General features: G+C 51.1%; 1 protein-coding gene across 10 annotated transcripts in view; it reads right to left on the reverse strand.

Annotated features, from left to right (window-relative positions):
- Positions 1-35: 35 nt before the first annotated feature.
- Positions 36-17224, reverse strand: part of RELB (RELB proto-oncogene, NF-kB subunit) — a 29271-nt gene continuing 12082 nt past the window's right edge. For 8 of the 10 annotated variants that reach the window (XM_045046434.1, XM_045046428.1, XM_023245919.2 and 5 more), the window contains 8 exons: positions 12512-12669; positions 10636-10727; positions 10317-10448; positions 8458-8562; positions 3871-4086; positions 3070-3138; positions 2871-2948; positions 36-850 (listed from right to left, as the gene is read on the reverse strand). In XM_045046434.1, the coding sequence (XP_044902369.1) occupies positions 462-850; positions 2871-2948; positions 3070-3138; positions 3871-4086; positions 8458-8562; positions 10317-10448; positions 10636-10727; positions 12512-12669 (1239 nt within the window). In that variant the 3' untranslated portion in view covers positions 36-461. The remainder of the gene's footprint in view (positions 851-2870; positions 2949-3069; positions 3139-3870; positions 4087-8457; positions 8563-10316; positions 10449-10635; positions 10728-12511; positions 12670-17224) is intronic. The other 2 variants (XM_045046431.1, XM_045046432.1) reach the window with 2 other exon arrangements.

Genomic DNA, 17224 nt, shown 5'->3' on the forward strand with positions numbered 1-17224 from the left:
TGCTTCCCAAGCGGAGGAGAGACGAGACTCCCGAGGCTCAAAAACTCATCTTTATTGGGAAGACTCAAAACAAACAACCTGTATCCCCCACCTTCAGGCTTGGGGAAGGAGAGCTGAGGATCTGCACCCTTCTCCCATATGTACACTCCAGAATCCGCCTGGAGAAGGTGCCCCCCTCTTGTGGGGGTTGAGGCAGCTTTACAAGCTGGTGCATGGGAGCCAAGCCCCTTTTCCTCTCCGGACTCGGTTTTCTCATTTGTAAAGTGGGCTCAGGGGAAACCGGTGCTACGGAGCTTCTGACCAGCGTTGAACATGTCCCATTCAGAAGGATGAGGAGGTCGGAAGACTGACCAAGGGTGGCCCAAGGGGATGGAGGTGCTGGACATCCTGGTTGGGTTTTCAGGGCTCCTTCTACCTACTTCCCTCCCCGCCCAGCGCCTCTCTCCTCCAGCACCTCGGGGCTACGTGGCCTCGGGCCCCGGGGACAGGAGCCCTCCCCCAAATCCGACCTCGCGGTACTGGTTGGGGAACATGTTGCTGCCCACAAGGCTGGCAGTGCCCCCGTCCCCGGGGCCTGGGGCCTGGTATGAGTCCAGTGTCATTGGCTCGGGGCCGGAAGGCTCTCCAACAGTGGGCCCTGCAGCCCCGTTGCCCGTGACAGCGCTGGCGAGTGGCGGCGCCGGGGGCAACATGTCCAGCATGGTGAAGAGTGTGGGGGCTGTGGCGTCATCGTAGGCAAAGCTGTCGTCCAGGAGGTCCGGCCCCCCTGGGGGCTCCAGGCCGGGTAGGGACACGGGGCCAGGGAAGAAGTCTGTATCCGGCAGCAGGGCTGACGGCGGGAGGAACGGGCCTGCAGGGATGAAAAGACCGAAGGAAGCAGGGCAGGCTTCAGGGTCAACTTCTGGCCCGGTTCTATCTCGAATGCCCCGATAGTGCTAAATGCGTTATTACTGTGGCCTCTGTTAATCCCAAGGAGACCCTTGGAGTAGGGACTATCACCATTCTCAATAAGCAAACTGAGCCAACATAATTCACTCACACATAGCTGGCGAGTTGTGGACCCAGGGTTCAAACAATGCTCCTGCAGTGCTAGGGAGTTTTTCCAAAAAATAAGAAAGCCGAAGAGGCTCTAAAGCCCCTCCGCGCCCCCCCCCCCATTATAGACACAACCCAAAAAGAAATCCCCGCACATGGGAGACCCAAATGAGGAGTCACCAGTCCCCATATTGGAAGGTAAAATTATGTGTCATCATAGGAGAGTCTCTCTTTGCAACAAGACAAACCTCACCAGCAAAGGTATATTACGCTTATCTCAGAAAGAGACCCAGGACTACTGGGTCTCTATTTCCCAGCCTCGCTTACAGCTTAATGTGGTTATGTGACTAAGTTTTCCTCGCTGGAATGTGGGCATGATGGCTGGAGCTGGGGCAGCCACCTTGGACCATGAGATAGAAACTGTGAGGTGAAAATGGCTGGAGCTTGCTTGGGTCTCTGATGATCATACAGCCTCCAAACCATCCCAGGACTGTCTATCGCTGATTATCTGAGAGAAGACATAAAGTTCTACCTTGTCAAAGCCCCTGTTAATTTGGGGTTTGCTGTGAACGCAGCTAAACACGATCATAACAAATGCAGGTGGCATTCCCGATTTCTGGCAAGTTCCTAAGATCTGAGCATGAACTCTGTGCCAGCCACTGTGCTGTGGGACATGACCTCACTAAATTCTAAAAGGGACCTTAAGAGGTAGAGTTTCCGTCTGACAGATGAGGTCCCAAGGAGTCACACGGAAGTCTCACCGTGGCTAAATTCAGGCCTCAGAATTCAAACTCCGTCTGATCCCATGAGGCCATGCTCCTAACCATTATACTATCATGCCAGAGCAGCTTTGCCCCAAGGATGAGAGAGGGGGACTTTAGGCACTGGGAAACTGGGGTGATGGAGGAGGCAGATGAATGGCAGGTGGCTAATGAGGAGAGGCTGGGATTGGTGGTTGCTGTGGGCGGAGCTCTGGAGGCACTGGTTACCAGGGGCAGTGGGTAGAGGGAATAACAGGTGACACTTGAAACCTCCCGGGTGGGGCTGGCTGGGTCCAGGTTCAGCTGACTCTGGCTGGGAGCTGGGTGGCTGGGGTACTAGGGGGGTGGGGGGCGTTCTTCCAGCTGGCGGTCAGTGGGTGGGGAGGTTTCTGATGGCAGCCGGATGGGGCTGCGGTTCATGGGAAGTGGAAGCTGGCGTGTGAGTTTAGATGAAGGCAGGGGTCGAACAGGCCAGAGGGTGGCTGGGTTAGAGAGGCTCTCAGTGAGAGTTGGCCGGCCCTGACACCCACCCCCACCTGCCTGCCATCCACTCCTGGCTACCTCCTTCACACAGCGCTTCACCACCAACCTACACAGATGGCCACGTACAGCTCCCCGCCCCATCACAGACCAGGTGGGTGACCTCGGGTAAGACCCCCCCCCGCGTCTGCCTCTCTGTCGGGCCGTGCGCTGAGCGTGGAGCCTGCTTGGGAGTCTCTCTCTCTTTCCGCCCCTCCCCCACTCGCTCTCACTCTCCCAACGTCAATAAATAAACGTTAAAAGGTACATTAAAATCTAAAAGGCCCGTGAGGTAGGCCTATGGTGAAACGCTTCAGAGGAGGCCCTGAAGCTCTGACCAACTTGGCCATGGTCACCCAGCGAGTCAATGGCCCAGCTGAGATCGGAGCCTCCAGACTGTGTCCAGAAATCTTATTCTTTCTACTTCAGGCTGCTGCCTAAGTGGTGAGTTACTGGCCTTGTGGGAGGGGGGGGGGCGGGGAGGGGGCGCTGAAGAGGCCAGAGGCACCCTCACCCTGCTTCAGAGAGCAGGGACCCACCCGTGCCGTGACCCACCTGAGCCGTGGTTGGGCAGGAAGTGATCCAGGAAGGCCGGCTTTTTCCTCCGCCGTTTGCTCTCGATGCCATGGGGGTCTAAGGGAAGGTGGAGATGAGGAGCCCTGGACCCTCACAGCCCCGCCTCCCCAGCCTAGGACTTAGCCATCCCCTCCCAGGAACCTGGAGATGGGCGTGGAAAGGGGCATAAGGGACACACCGGAGCTGTTCAGCTCCCCAAGGACGTCCGGCATCCCCCGTTTCCGCTTCTTGTCCACTCCGTAGCTGTCTGTTCAGGAGACACCAGGGGCAAGGGAATCCATCAATAATTATAACTAAGCGTTAATTACAGAGACCGTTTAGGAAGTCCTTGACCTTCTCTGGTTTTTGGCCAACTAATGCAAATAGATGTCCACATCTTAATCAGAATGAAAAACCCAAATCCACTTCTAGCCACACCGGCCTCTTTGTCGTTCCTGGAACACGCCAGGCACAATCCTGCCTCAGGACCTTTGCACTTGCGACTCCAGCTGCTTGACACTATTTCCCACCTCCCACCGCTTCCCTCAAGAATTGCTTAGACATCCTCACGTCCTCAGCCATCCCCTTCTCCAGGAAGTCTTCCCTGATCCCCAGGCTTGGGTCAGATGCCCCCTCGGAGTGACCTGAGTCCCCCGAGCAATTCCATCCCCACTAAAGGACTATGACACTTACAAGGGCAAAGCTGAGGCTATCTTGCTCACTGCTGTGTCCCCAGCACCAGCCAGTACAGGGCCAGGCATGAGCCGACGTGCTGAGGGGACAAATAAATACTCCCCAAATGCCATCAGACAGGTAGCATTATTTCCATTTTACATAGGAGGCTGAGGTTGAGAGAGGCCAAGTTCACAAAACCAGTTAAGTAGTGGACCCCAGTCTGTGCAGTCCTGAACCTGCATTTTACTTCTGCCTCTTCCCCTGGCCCCTCTAGGCCAAAGACCTGGTCTCTGGGCAGTGGGTCACCCTGGATTTCTGTGGTTACCATGGTCCCGAGGCAGGTACGTGAAGGGCAGAGGTTCACTGCAGACCCCGTCGGTGAGCCGCTGCAGGAAGACGTTCACGGTCACAGGCTCAACGATTTCCAGGTCCTCATAGGGCGGTGTCTTGAACACAATGGCGATCTGGCGGTGCACATCGGCCTGGGAGAAGTCTGCCCGGCCTTCCCAGGAGGCCCTGCTGAACACCACCGATATATCCTCTGGCGGGAAAGTGGGGACATCAGCTGAGCCAGGACACTGGCCCACTGGGCCCCCAACACGTTCAGCCTCCCCCCAAATCAATGTTGATGTTTTTCAACGTTTATTTATTTTTTGGGACAGAGAGAGACAGAGCATGAACGGGGGAGGGGCAGAGAGAGAAGGAGACACAGAATCGGAAACAGGCTCCAGGCTCTGAGCTGTCAGTACAGAGCCCCAACTCCTGAAACTCGAGATCATGACCTGAGCCAGAGTCGGACGCGTGACTGACTGAGCCCCCCAGGGGCCCTGAGTATGATTACTTTTATTAGCATTATACAAGGTACTAGCTTCAGGACTGGCACTCAGAAATTCTCACTAACGCTAACTCTTTGTAGTGTAGTTCTTGGGTAGTTGAGATCCCGTAACATCCCAACACCAGCTCCTTTTAGGGATGAGGAAATGGAGACTCAGGGTGGTGAAGTCACCAACCCAAGACTGGCCAGTGAGTGAACGATGGATCAGGACTCACATCTGCCTCTAGTTAGTTGCACACACCTGGAACAGTTTCCCTGCTCTTGGACCCCAATCCCAGGCCCCTAAAACAATCTCCTTGGCATTCCTCAGATCTTGGCTCAAATATCACCTCCTCTGGGAAGCCTTCCATGGTGCCCAGACCATGTCTGGTCTTCTTGTTGTTCAGTCTTGGTGCTTTGTCTTCTTCCGTCTTAGCATAACTCACCTTTGGAATTTGTCTTTATTTCCTTATCCCCCCCCAATGAACTGGGAGCCCTGCGAGAGCAGAGCCCGGGGCTGTCTCTGTCACTGCTATGTCCCAACACTACCTAGCACAAGGCCCAGCACAGAGAGCCACTCAATCATCATTTGCTCATTCACGCAAAATTCTATAAGAACCTCCCATTCCTGGGAGGGGGGGGGCACCTGGGGGGCTCAGCCAGTTGAGCGTCCGACTTCGGCTCAGGTCATGATCAGGTTTGGGAGTTCGAGCCGCGTCAGGCTCTGTGCTAACAGCTCAGAGCCTGGAGCTTGCTTCAGATTCTGTGTCTCCTCCTCTCTCTGCCCCTCCTATGCTCATGCTGTATCTCTCTGTCTCTCAATAATACATAAACGTTAAAAAAAAAATTAAGAACCTCCCATTCCTGGGCACAAAAACTTATACATAAATGTTCGATTGGACATAGTGACACTTGTAATAACCAAAAGGTGGGGGGAACCTGGGTGGTTCAGTCAGTGAAGTGTCTGACTCTTGATTTCTACTCAGGGTGGTGGGATCGAGCCCTACACCAGACTCTGCATTGCAGAGCCCGCTTGGGATTCTCTCTCTCCTCCCCTCCCCTGCTCATGCTTTCTCTCTCTCTCTCTTTAAAAAAGTTAAAAAAGGGGCGCCTGGGTGGCTCAGTCGGTTAAGCATCCGACTTCGGCTCAGGTCATGATCTCGCGGTCCGTGAGTTCGAGCCCCGCATCAGGCTCTGTGCTGACAGCTCAGAGCCTGGAGCCTGTTTCCGATTCTGTGTCTCCCTCTCTCTCTGACCCTCCCCCGTTCATGCTGTCTCTCCCTGTCTCAAAAATAAATAAACGTTAAAAAAAATTTTTTTTAAGTTAAAAAAAATAAAAGACAGGGGCTCCTGGGTGGCTCAGTCGGTTGAGCATCCAACTTTTGATTTCAGCTCAGGTCATCATCCCCGGGTTGTGGGATCAAGACCTGCATCAGGCTTCACAACCAGCATGGAGCCTGCCTGGAATTCTATCCCCCTGTGCCCCTCCCCAACTTGTGCATACGCTCTCATGCTCCCTCTCTCTAAAAAAAAAAAAAAAGAAAAAAAAAGAAAAAAAAAAGTAAGACATCTAGGTTTACAAAAAAAAAACAAACAAACCAAAAAACGCAAGTGTTTACAAAATAAAAATTTTTTAGGGGCGCCTGGGTGGCTCAGTCGGTTGAGCATCCGACTTCTGCTCAGGTCACTATCTCACTGTCCGTGAGTTCGAGCCCCGCGTCGGGCTCTGTGCTGACTGCTCAGAGTCTGGAGCCTGTTTCAGATTCTGTGTCTCCCTCTCTCTCTGACCCTCCTCCGTTCATGCTCTGTCTCTCCCTGCCTCAAAAATAAATAAAATGTTAAAAAAAAATTTTTTTAAATAAAAAAAAATTTTTTTTAATTAAAAAACAAGAATAGCCAACCCAAATGTCCACCAACTTATAAATGAATAAACAAATTATATATCTGTGCAGTGGTGTATTGAGTCATAAAAAGGAATGAAGCACCATACTACCACATAGATGAATCCTGCAAACATTAACCAAAAGAAGCCAGACATGAAAGGCCATGTATCCTATGATAGCATTTATGTGAAATGTCCAGAAGAGAGAAATCTACCAAGAGAAACTGATTAGTGGTGGCCAGGGGTTAGGGGAGGGAAGAATACAGAGTGACTGCTTATATAATATAATAGACCATGAAAATGTTCTGGAACTAGATAGTGGTGGTGGCACCCCGTGATGACTGTATTAAGTGCCACTGAATTGTATACTTTAAAACAGTTAAAAAAAATTTTTTTTAAAGAGTAAGGGGCAGCCGGGTGGCCCAGTTGGTTGAGTGTCTGACTTCGGCCCAGGTCATGATCTCATGGTTCGTGAGTTTGAGTCCCACATTAGGCTCCCCACTATCAGCATGGAGCTGGCTTGAGATCCTCTGTCCCCTCTCTCCCTGCCCCTCCCTCACCTGCATGTGTGCTCTCTCTCTCAAAAATAAATAAACATTGAAACAATTTTTAATTTTAAAGAGTGAAACTTGTGGCAAAAAACAAAAAAAAGTACAAATTTTTTTTTTTCCTGAGAACGTCATGTGTGCTTGACCCTGGACTGGGTAGTTCTGGGGACACAGCTGCTCACCAAGACAGTCCTAGGTCCTACCCTATACACCCCAATGGGGGAGACAGATGTTAACTGTGTAATCACACAGCCTGAGAAAGGATTGAGAAGGATCCCTGAAGCTGTGACAGGCTCTCCCACTCTGCTCCCCACCTGCCCCAATGGCCTTGCTGTTCCTCCAACACCGGGACCTGCTACCACCCCAGGGCCTTTGCACTTGCTGTTTCCTCTGCTGAATCGCTCTTCCCCAGAGAGTCACACAGATCCCTCATGGCTCCCATAACATACCCTAAGAGTGGTCTTCCCTGACCCCACTGAGTAAAATTGTGCCCACAAGCCTTCCAGCCATTCTTCCCTATCTCCTTTCTTAGAATTGTTTTTCTCCAAACACTACTTTTTCACCATCTTCCTGAATTTTTTTTCAACTCTCTTTCTCTATCTTTTTTCTGTTTCCTCCCAGAACAATGATTAGGAGCACAGACCACCTGCATTCAAATCCGGTCTCTACCCGCCTAGCTGTGTGACCTTGTGCAAGTTACTTAACCTTTCTGTGCCTTAGTTTCCTGTCTATAAAAGAGAGATAATGATTGGATCTACCTCCTAGAACTGTTAGGCAAGTAGATGATCTAATGAGGGATGCATACAAAATGCTTGTAAGACAGGTGCCTGGGTGGCTCAGTCAGTTAAGCATCCGACTTCAACTCAGGTTATGATCTCATAAGCTCGTGGGTTCGAGCCCCACGTTGGGCTCTGTGCTGACAGCTCCGAGCCTGGAGCCTGCTTCAGATTCTGTGTCTCCTCCCTTTCTCTGCACCTCCCCGGCTTGCCCTCTGTCTTCCTCTCAAAAATAAATAAACATTAAAAAAAAAATCTAAAACAAAAACCAAAGTGCTTGTAAGACAGCTTGGCATATAGAAAGGGCAAGATAAACGTTAGCTCTTTATTACTGTTGGGGGTGATACGATGTATAATAGAGTCACATGACAGAAAACGCAAAGGATACAGAAAGGACATATATGGTAAGAGGGAAATCTCTCCCCAGCCAGGCAATGCGGCGGGCACCTGTTTTTTATGAAACCCTCTCTTTGAAAAAGGGACGCTTGAACAGACACGAATGAAGTGGGGGAGATATTTCTCCCCCTCTCCATTTTCCTCTTCCTGTAGCCCTAGCACAGCCGTCATAAAGCATTTATTTATGCAACCCCAGGATGTTAATATCAGAGTCCCCCCGTCCCCACCGCAGCTCCTGGGGGCCGGCACTGCCTGGCCTGAGCCAGCACATAAGGCTCTCCATCTTTGCGCATGAATGAGCGAGTGAGCGGCTCCGTGAGCGAACGGACCAGTCAGCTGTTTCACTCGGACTCCCCAACCAGAGTTCTGGATCCTTCGACTCTGCCGCCCCAGTCGGCCAGCTCCTCCTCACCCAATCACCCTCCCAGCTCCCTGGCTACCCCCGCAAAGCCAGCAGACCCCACGCCACCCCGGGGCGCTGTCCCAGGTCCCTCACCTTTCTGCACCTTGTCGCACAGCAGATAGAGCTCCTCGCCCCCTGTGCACGGCCCGCTCTCCTTGTTAATTCGGCAGATCCGCAGCTCTGACGTGTTTGTGGACTCTGGGACAGAGCGAGGGGAAGAGGAACGGAAGCAAAGATGAGGATTCGGTCATCCAACCCTTAGCAGGTACCCCGTGGGTGCCCACCCCGGGCCAGGCCAAGATGGAAACGGAGAAGCCAGCTGGCCTGATCCTCCTGGAACCCGTGGTCCAGAGAGAAGAAGATGCTCAGACGGAAGGGTCGATGGAGAGTCGCGAGTCCTCCAGGCTGAGGCCCAGCGAGTGTCCAGCCAAAAGGGAGGCTGTCAGACCTCAGAGGAGAGTCGGCCAGGTCAGGGGTCAGAGACCATTCTGAGAGGAGGATTCATGGTCTGAAATCTGTAGTGGACACCCTCGTCTTGCCTGTCTAGCAGCAGTCCTGGCCCTCTTTCTGTTAACAGCCCCTCAATTTTTCTTGAAGCTAACAGCCCCACCCCCATCTCAGTCAAGTGTGCACCTGTCTTGGGGGGGCTGAAGCCACTCCCTAGCTCAGCAGTGATCACATGCCCCAAACCTGGCCAATGAAAGCACTGCCTCCCTCTGGCCACAGCTGATTGGTCAGAGAGGAACCCATGACCAAAGCCAGGCCAATGAGAGCAAGCCCCGAGAATCCAACCAAAAACATTGGGTAAGAGAAGCTCTCTTTGGGCACAGGGGAGAGGTTCCAAGCTGGTAGGATACAAGGCTAGGGCTGCATACAGTCATTTTGCCCCCACCGTGGAAGGACCCTGCCAAAAATGACTCTAAGTTGGAGGAAGTAGAACTCAGAGTTGGAAAGAGATCCCTAATGGTACTGCTGAGCACCTGGATTCAGCCAGACCTGAAGCACTTGAGGTGCTGGACCTTGTTAATTAATGGAACAAACAGATTCTTCAGCCCACTTGAGTTGGAATTCTATCACTTGCACCCACAAAAGCCTTGACCGAATTAATATCCCTCCCATTTGGGGGCACCTGGGCGGATCAGTCACTTAAGCGGCTGACTCTTGGTTTTGGCTCAGGTTGCGATCTCACGGTTTGTGAAATCGAGTCCCGAACCGGGCTTTGCACTGACAGCATGGAGCCTGTTTGGGATTCTCTCGCTGCCCCTCCCTCTCTCTGTCTCAAAATAAATCAACTTAAAAAAAAAAATCCCTCCTCGTTTTGATGCTTGTGGCAGTCACTGTAGGCTGCTAAAACCTAACAGCCATTCCCATTCTCCTCTTCCATACCTATATCCCTCTGGAGAGGATGGAAAACCTAAATCCTTGCTTTCCCAGACTCCCCTGCAACTAGGGGCAGCGATGAGACCAAATTACGGCCAATGATACATAAACAGAAGTCTACCAGGGGGATTCTGGGGAATCTACTGTTTTCTGTATAAAAGAAAAAAGTATTATTACTCGTGCTGCCTCTTTCCTAGAACTGCCTAGTACAGTGGTTCAGGTTGTGCATTCTACAATACTAAGAGCCCTCGTTTCCATAGGCTACCTAATAAATGCTGACCACTGCAATTGGGCAGTGTACAGCCTGCACACCGTGCAGGGTGACCCTGCCCTTCGTGCCTTGAACACAGACATGATATCTGGAGCCGTGGCAGCCAGCTCATGACCAAGGGCATCACAGAGCTGAACCAGGGCCCTAATACTGCCGAGCAGCCGAATCAGCACGAACAGACTTAATAACGAGACAAATAAAAATAAAGAACACCCTTGGCTTGTCTGTTCAAGCCATCGAATGTGGGGCTTTCCAGTATCTGTGGCCAACAACAATCCTAATACGCACACCCCAGACTCACTCTTGTCATAGACGGGCTCAGAGAGCACAGGGTCCATCCGGCGCATCTGTCCCTGCTGGTCCCTATATGAGGCCTGGAAGCAAATCCTCACGACATTCATGTCCACCTCTTGATGGTTCTTCAGGGACCCAGCTGTAGGAGACATATGGGAAGGCTGAGGGTAGGGGGTGGAGACTCTGGTGGGAATATGGTGGAGAGGGTAGGGACTGGGGGCTGGGGAGATAGTGGATACCGGAGAAGGTGAGGTAAGGGGACCGGGTGGCAGAGAGGGCAAGGTGTTCGGGAGGACAAGACAATCTGACTAGTTTCGGGGACTCACCGTTGTAGGGGTCGATGCCCAGCTGAATCTTCCGCTCAATGGCGGCTTCAATCTCCTTCTTCCTCACACACTGGATGCCCAGATTGTTAAAGCTGAACGGGGAGAGGGAAGGAATGGGTGAAGGGAGGTACTCATGAATAGGCAGGTAGGGACCTAACCCAGAGGAGGACTCCGGCAGATGCTGCCTCGGGGCTCAGAGTCTCAGGGTGCCCAGCATCAGGAGGGCCCTAGGGTTTAAACCCCTCAGGAGCACTGGGGATTCTCAAGAGCACCTGGAAACGCACCTGTCTTTACCATATGAAAACACCGGCCAACCCCATTTATAGTGGGAACACTGCAAATTATGGGGCACCCGGGTGGCTCACTTGGTTGAGCATCCGACTTCAGCTCGGGTCATGATCTCGCAGCTCGTGAGTTTGAGCCCCACATCGGGCTCGCTGCTGTCAGCCTGTCCGCGCAGAGCCCGCTTCAGATCCTCTGTCCCCCTCTCTCTGCCCCTCCCCTGCTTGCGCTCTCTCAAAGATAAATATTAAAAAAAAAAAAAAAGTGGGGCGCCTGGGTGGCTCAGTCGGTTAAGCGTCCGACTTCAGCTCAGGTCACGATCTCGCGGTCCATGAGTTCGAGCCCCGCGTCGGGCTCTGGCCTGATGGCTCAGAGCCTGGAGCCTGCTTCCGATTCTGTGTCTCCCTCTCTCTCTGCCCCTCCCCCATTCATGCTCTGTCTCTCTCTGTCTCAAAAATAAATAAACGTTAAAAAAAAAATTAAAAAAAAAAACACTACAAATTAAAACCGACGTGATGCCAATGTATAAAAAACTCATCGACACAGCAAGGATCAAAACGTTTGATAAAGCTCTCAAGAAAGCTGTCAAGAATCGAGAACTGTCACCCACGGTGGGTGGGAGCGTAAGGCACTCCAGCAAGGACAACATGGCAGGATTCATTCATGCTACAGATATTTCCTGAGCACCTACTGGGTGCCAGGCACCGTGCTGGGCACTGGGGGACACAACCGGGAACAAAAGAGACAATATCCCTACTCACATGGAGCTTCCATGTGATTTTTTTTTTTTTCTGCCCTTCAGTAAATGTATCCATCACTGAAAGTACACCTGTGTGGACTTAGAGCGAGCAATTTCATTTCTAGGAACTGATCCTAGAGAAGAAATGATATATGGGTAGAGCCATGCATTACAGCACAGTTAGTAATTGGGCCACAGGAGGCCGGAACCACCCTAAGTGCCCATTACTAGGGGACTTGCTTAATTAATTGTGCACGTCTGTACATCAGAATTCTATGCAGCCAGGAAAAAGGATAGGGCAGCTCTAGATGCTTATAGGAGTGATCTCCAAGATGTACTAGAACATGAAAAGGAGGTACAAACGTCTGCTACTACTTGGAAGGGGAGAAAAAAAAAAAGTACGTGTAGCATATTTTTAATCGCCTCTAGGAAGGGACGCTGATAGCTGGGAGGAAGTTTATTTTTCACCGTAGAATCTTTTTGTACCTTTTAATTTTTATTTATTGTAAATGATAAAGGGAAAGAAGGAATGATCCTTGCAGTTAAGTGGGGTCGGGAGTCAAATCCCAGCTTTGCCATCAGCTATCTGGGCTCCTTCACCTCTCCGTGCCTCAGTTTCCACCTCTACAAAATGGGGATAAATATAATGTGTGTGAATGGGCGTCCAGCAGGGGGGCCAGGCCTAGGTAAGCCCCTCCACCACCCCCAGGCCTGGCCTCAGTCTCCCCATCTAGGAAATGCAGTGGGGACAATCTGGCCAAGCGGCCCCTTTTGCTCAGGTTTCCCTGGGCGATCTTCAGCCCCTCTATTTCTCTGGTGCCTGAGGTGCAGGGTTAGGGGTCGGGGGTCAAGTACCTGTGCCGGGGGCTGACATGAGGCCGGAGCCTCACCCTGCAGACGCCGTCGGTGCAGTCTTTCCCCACGAGGCTGTGGGGGTGGACTCGGTGAGGCCAATCCTTCCACACCAGGCAGGCGGTCACCTCCACCTCCCGAAGCCCTCCACAATCCCGGAGCTGCAGGGAGACAGGTGCGCTTTTGGGGTCCCATCGCAGACACCTGCACTCATCCAAACTCCCTGGGGCCTCCTCTGGTAACTCCCCAACCCTCTCCCCCCACAGGATGACGGAAGGGCGTTTGCTTAAGACCCCTCTGGGATCCTGAGCCAGAGGCTTCCGACTGGTGACCTGGGGGCCTCATCACATGATAGCCGCCCTCCAGATGTGCCTTCTTTGGCCACTGTGAGTTTTAGAAACTTGGATGCACACAGGGTCTCCAAGTATGGCCCACGGCGAACTTACTAATGACCAGAGGAAAAAAGCACCTTCGCAGGGGAAACGCCGCCGGGCGCCGTGTAAATCAGGTGGCCAAGGTCAACATCACCAATACTGGGCCAAAATGACTTGGGCACCCTGATGGGGTACACTGGGAAGGCACAACATCGCTGCCGTGACAGCTTTCCAGAAGCACGTCACCTGAACCTCACCGTGATTCCTCAAACGAGCCCAAATGGTGGTGCATCAGGTCAAAAAAAAAAAAAAAAAATCAGTGTTGTGAAAGAATAAAAAGATGGGCAACGCATTTGGGTGATAATCGAACAAATGACATATACGGACCTGGCCGGTAATTACACGGTGGTGTATGTATGTGAAAATGCATAGAGCTGCACACACAAGAGTCGATCAACTGCAACTTGATTGGAAAAAAAAAAAAAAAAGGAGACAGGGGCGTCTGGGTGGCTCAGTAGGTTGAGCGTCTTGAGTCTCGATATCGGTTCAGGTCCTGAAACCAGGGTCGTGGGATGGAGCCCTGTGCCGGGCTCCGTGCTGAGCGTGGAGCCTGCTTGAGAGTCTCTCTCTCTCTCTCTCTCTCTCTCTCTCTGCCCCTCTCCCCTGCTCACGCTCTCTCTCTCAAATTAAAAAAAAAAAAAGAGAGACAGAGAGACCAGAGAGACATGACACGCAAATGCAATCTATAACATATGATCCTTAACTGGATCCTGGATGCAGGAGGAAGAAACGATGATAAAACACATCTTGGGGACAAGCGGGAGACGTAATACATTGGACGATATAAGGGGATATTGTTAATTTTCCCAGGGAAGCTAATGATATTGTTAATGTCGCCATGCGGGAGTTTACTCTATTTGCAGGAGGTGCCGACTGAAGTATCCCGAGGTGAAGTAACTTAATATCTACAATGCGCATGCACATAGTTTAGCACAAACAGTGTGTGTGTTTGCGTGTATGGAGAAGAGTGGCAGATACAGGGAATGTGGCCCAATGTCAACTGGCAAATACAAGTTAAGGGCACACAGGTGCTCACTGGACTATTCTTTCCATTTTCCTGTAATTAAAAAATGTTTCAGGGGCACCTGGGTGGCTCAGTCGTGAAGCGTCCAACTTCAGCTCAGGTCATGATCTCACAGCTTGTGGGTTCGAGCCCCGCGTCAGGCTCTGTGCTGACAGCTCAGGGCCTGGAGCCTGCTTCTGAGTCTGTGTCTCCCTCTCTCTCTCTGCCCCACCCCCCACTCACGCTCTGTCTCTCTCTCTCAAAAATAAACATTAAACAATTTTTTTAACAAGTTTCATCCAAACTCATCAAAATGTATGCATTAAATATGCACAATTTTGCATATATAAATTATACCTCAATAAAAACTTTTTTAAGCTACAAAAAAAGACTAAAATAATTTTTGTTCCAATTTGGGGAAACCGAAAATTCGGTGCCTGCATTTCACAAGCATGAAACATCACGCTCTTCCAGATTTCCAGATTCCCTTTAAAGAAAATGGACGTTAAGGCAACTGGGGCCAGAATTACTGTTCAGCAGCCACATGGCAGGGAGGAAGTTTATTTTTCACCGTAGAATCTAGCAGATAGAAACCAGCTCTTCAGATGTCGCCCAGACCCACCTGGTTTTCCTGAGTCACCCGTAGGGCCCTGCTAACATCAAACACCCCGTAAAGCCTGCTCTGAACTTCTAAAAAAAATTTTTTTTATTAACTTTTTTTAAAATGTTTATTTTTGAGAAAGAGAGAGCAAGGCTAGGGGCAGAAGAGAGGGAGACACAGAATCCCAAGCAGGCTCCAGGCTCTGAGCTGTCAGCACAGAGCCCGATGAGGGGCTCGAACTCACGGACTGTGAGATCATGACCTGAGCCGAAGTCGGAGGCTCAACTGACTCAGCCACCCAGACCCCCTGAGCTCTCAACTTCTAAAGCCCTTCCCTATAAAAGACCAGGAAAGAATGTGTCTCTGTGGGGGAGTACTGCCCTCTAGGGGGTGTTTGGGATATTGGGAGGTGATATGGGTTGACTGGGTAATGGGGACCCACGGCAGGCGGTAGCCAGAGCCAGACGTGCTCCACCGCCTGCAAAACCAGGGACAGTCCAACACAAGTCCTGCAAGATTTTGATCATCCCGCCAACATTCACATCGGTGACAAACCTGTTTGAAATAATCACAGCCAGAATTAGCTGTTTTGCATATACAGTCCTTTTTCCCATAACTTAAAAATACGCTAAATTTTGGGGGCGCCTGGGTGGCTTAACTGAACGTCTGACTTCGCTCAGGTCATGATCTCGCGGTCCGCGAGTTCGAGCCCCGCATCGGGCTCTGTGCTGACAGCTCAGAGCCTAGAGCCTACTTGGGATTCTGTGTCTCCCCCCTCTCTGCCCTTCCCCCGCCTGCGCTCAGTCTCTCTCTCTCTCTCTTTCTCAAAAATAAACACACATTAAAAAAAAAAATTACACTGGGGCGCCTGGGTGGCTCAGTCGGTTGGGCGTCCGACTTCAGCTCAGGTCACGATCTAGCGGTCCGTGAGTTCGAGCCCCGCGTCGGGCTCTGGGCTGAAGGCTCGGAGCCTGGAGCCTGCTTCCGGTTCTGTGTCTCCCTCTCTCTCTGCCCCTCCCCCGTTCATGCTCTGTCTCTCTCTGTCTCAAAAATAAAATAGAAACGATAAAAAATATATATACTGAATTTTCAAGGACCGCGGCCACCATGTTAACTGAGGGAAGACCGGATTTTAGACTTAGGGTTGTTTAGACTAGTTTAGACTAAGGGTTGTTTGCCACTTTGGAAGATGCCATCACTAGCTGCAACCCTGGCCAAATGGTGTTTAATTCGCTAACTCCACCTGACTGGGTCAGGCTGCCGATGGGGCTACTGCATTAGTGAGGTCTCAAGCGACTGCCACCTTCGTTAGGATTCCCTGGGGCTGTGGCTGAACATTTACATATTGAAATGAAGGTGCTTATTATGCTGTTTATTTTCCTTTTATTTCGCCTTCATATTAAAGTTACGGCATTATGGATTTGGGGGGTGATTATGAGTAGAGAGACGTAATATTGCATATAAATTTCACTGAGTCAGATGGGGCTAAAGCTATTCATTTAACCAGCTCCCCGCCATAATATTAGGAGATCCAGAAAACCTCAGAGTCAACAGTCTGGGGATTCAGGAGAACTGCAGGGCTGGAAACTTCTAAGATGTCACATGAGGCCTTGGAATAAATCAGACCTGGTACCAAATCCAGGCTCCCTCGCTGGCCATCTGCATGATAAACCTGTCTATTCTGCCTTTATCTACAAAATGGATATTAGTAAGCACCTCGCACACAGGAGTGCTTAGTAATTACTACCGTCAACTTGCTGTGTGCCCCCGAGCAAGTAACTTCCCCTCTCTGAGCCTCAGTTTCCTCCTCCAAAAGATGGGACTAAAAATCCTGAGGGTTTTTACTGTTCTAACTCTTTGAAAATCAAAACAAACACCAAGCCAGAAAAACTGCCTGGAAAGACCTAGAAAGAAAGTGTTGGGGAAAACACAGCGTCCAAGCATCACCCCACAGGTAAGTTACTAATTACAAAGGAAAGCTGTACCTTTACAACGAAACGGGCTGCTGGTCCCTAGCTGGTATGGGCCAAGGGCATCCCCCTGCGACTCATATGTTGAAGCCCTAACCCTCAGTGCCTCAGGATGTGACTGTATCTGGGGACAAGAGTCTTTCAAGAGGTGATTAAGTTAATGAGGCTGCTAGGATGCGTTCTGATCCAATCTGCCCAATGTCCGTACAAGAAGAGGTGATTTAGGGGTAGCTCAGTCGGTTGAGCGTCCGACTTCAGCTCAGGTCACGATCTCGCGGTCCGTGAGTTCGAGCCCCGCGTCGGGCTCTGTGCTGACGGCTCAGAGCCTGGAGCCTGTTTCCGATTCTGTGTCTCCCTCTCTCTCTGCCCCTCCCCCGCTTATGCTCTGTCTCTCTCTGTCTCAAAAATAAATAAACGTTTAAAAAAAAAAAAAAGAAGAGGTGATTTAGGGGCACCTGGGTGGCTCACTCAGTTAAGCTTCTAACTCTTGATTTCGGCTCAGCTCATGATCTCATGGTACATGAGTTCCAGCCCCGTGTCAGGCTCTGTGCTGAAGCGCGGAACCTGCTTGGGATTCTCTCTCTCCTTCTCTCTCTGCCCCTCCCCCATGCTCTCCCTCAAAAAAAAAAAATTTAAAAAGAGGTACTTTGGACACGCAAAGAGACACCAGACGAGTGAGGACACAGAAAGGGAAGCCGTCTGCAAGCC

This window comes from Felis catus, chromosome E2 (genome assembly GCF_018350175.1).
Source record: "Felis catus isolate Fca126 chromosome E2, F.catus_Fca126_mat1.0, whole genome shotgun sequence".
Taxonomy (NCBI): Eukaryota; Metazoa; Chordata; class Mammalia; order Carnivora; family Felidae; genus Felis; species Felis catus.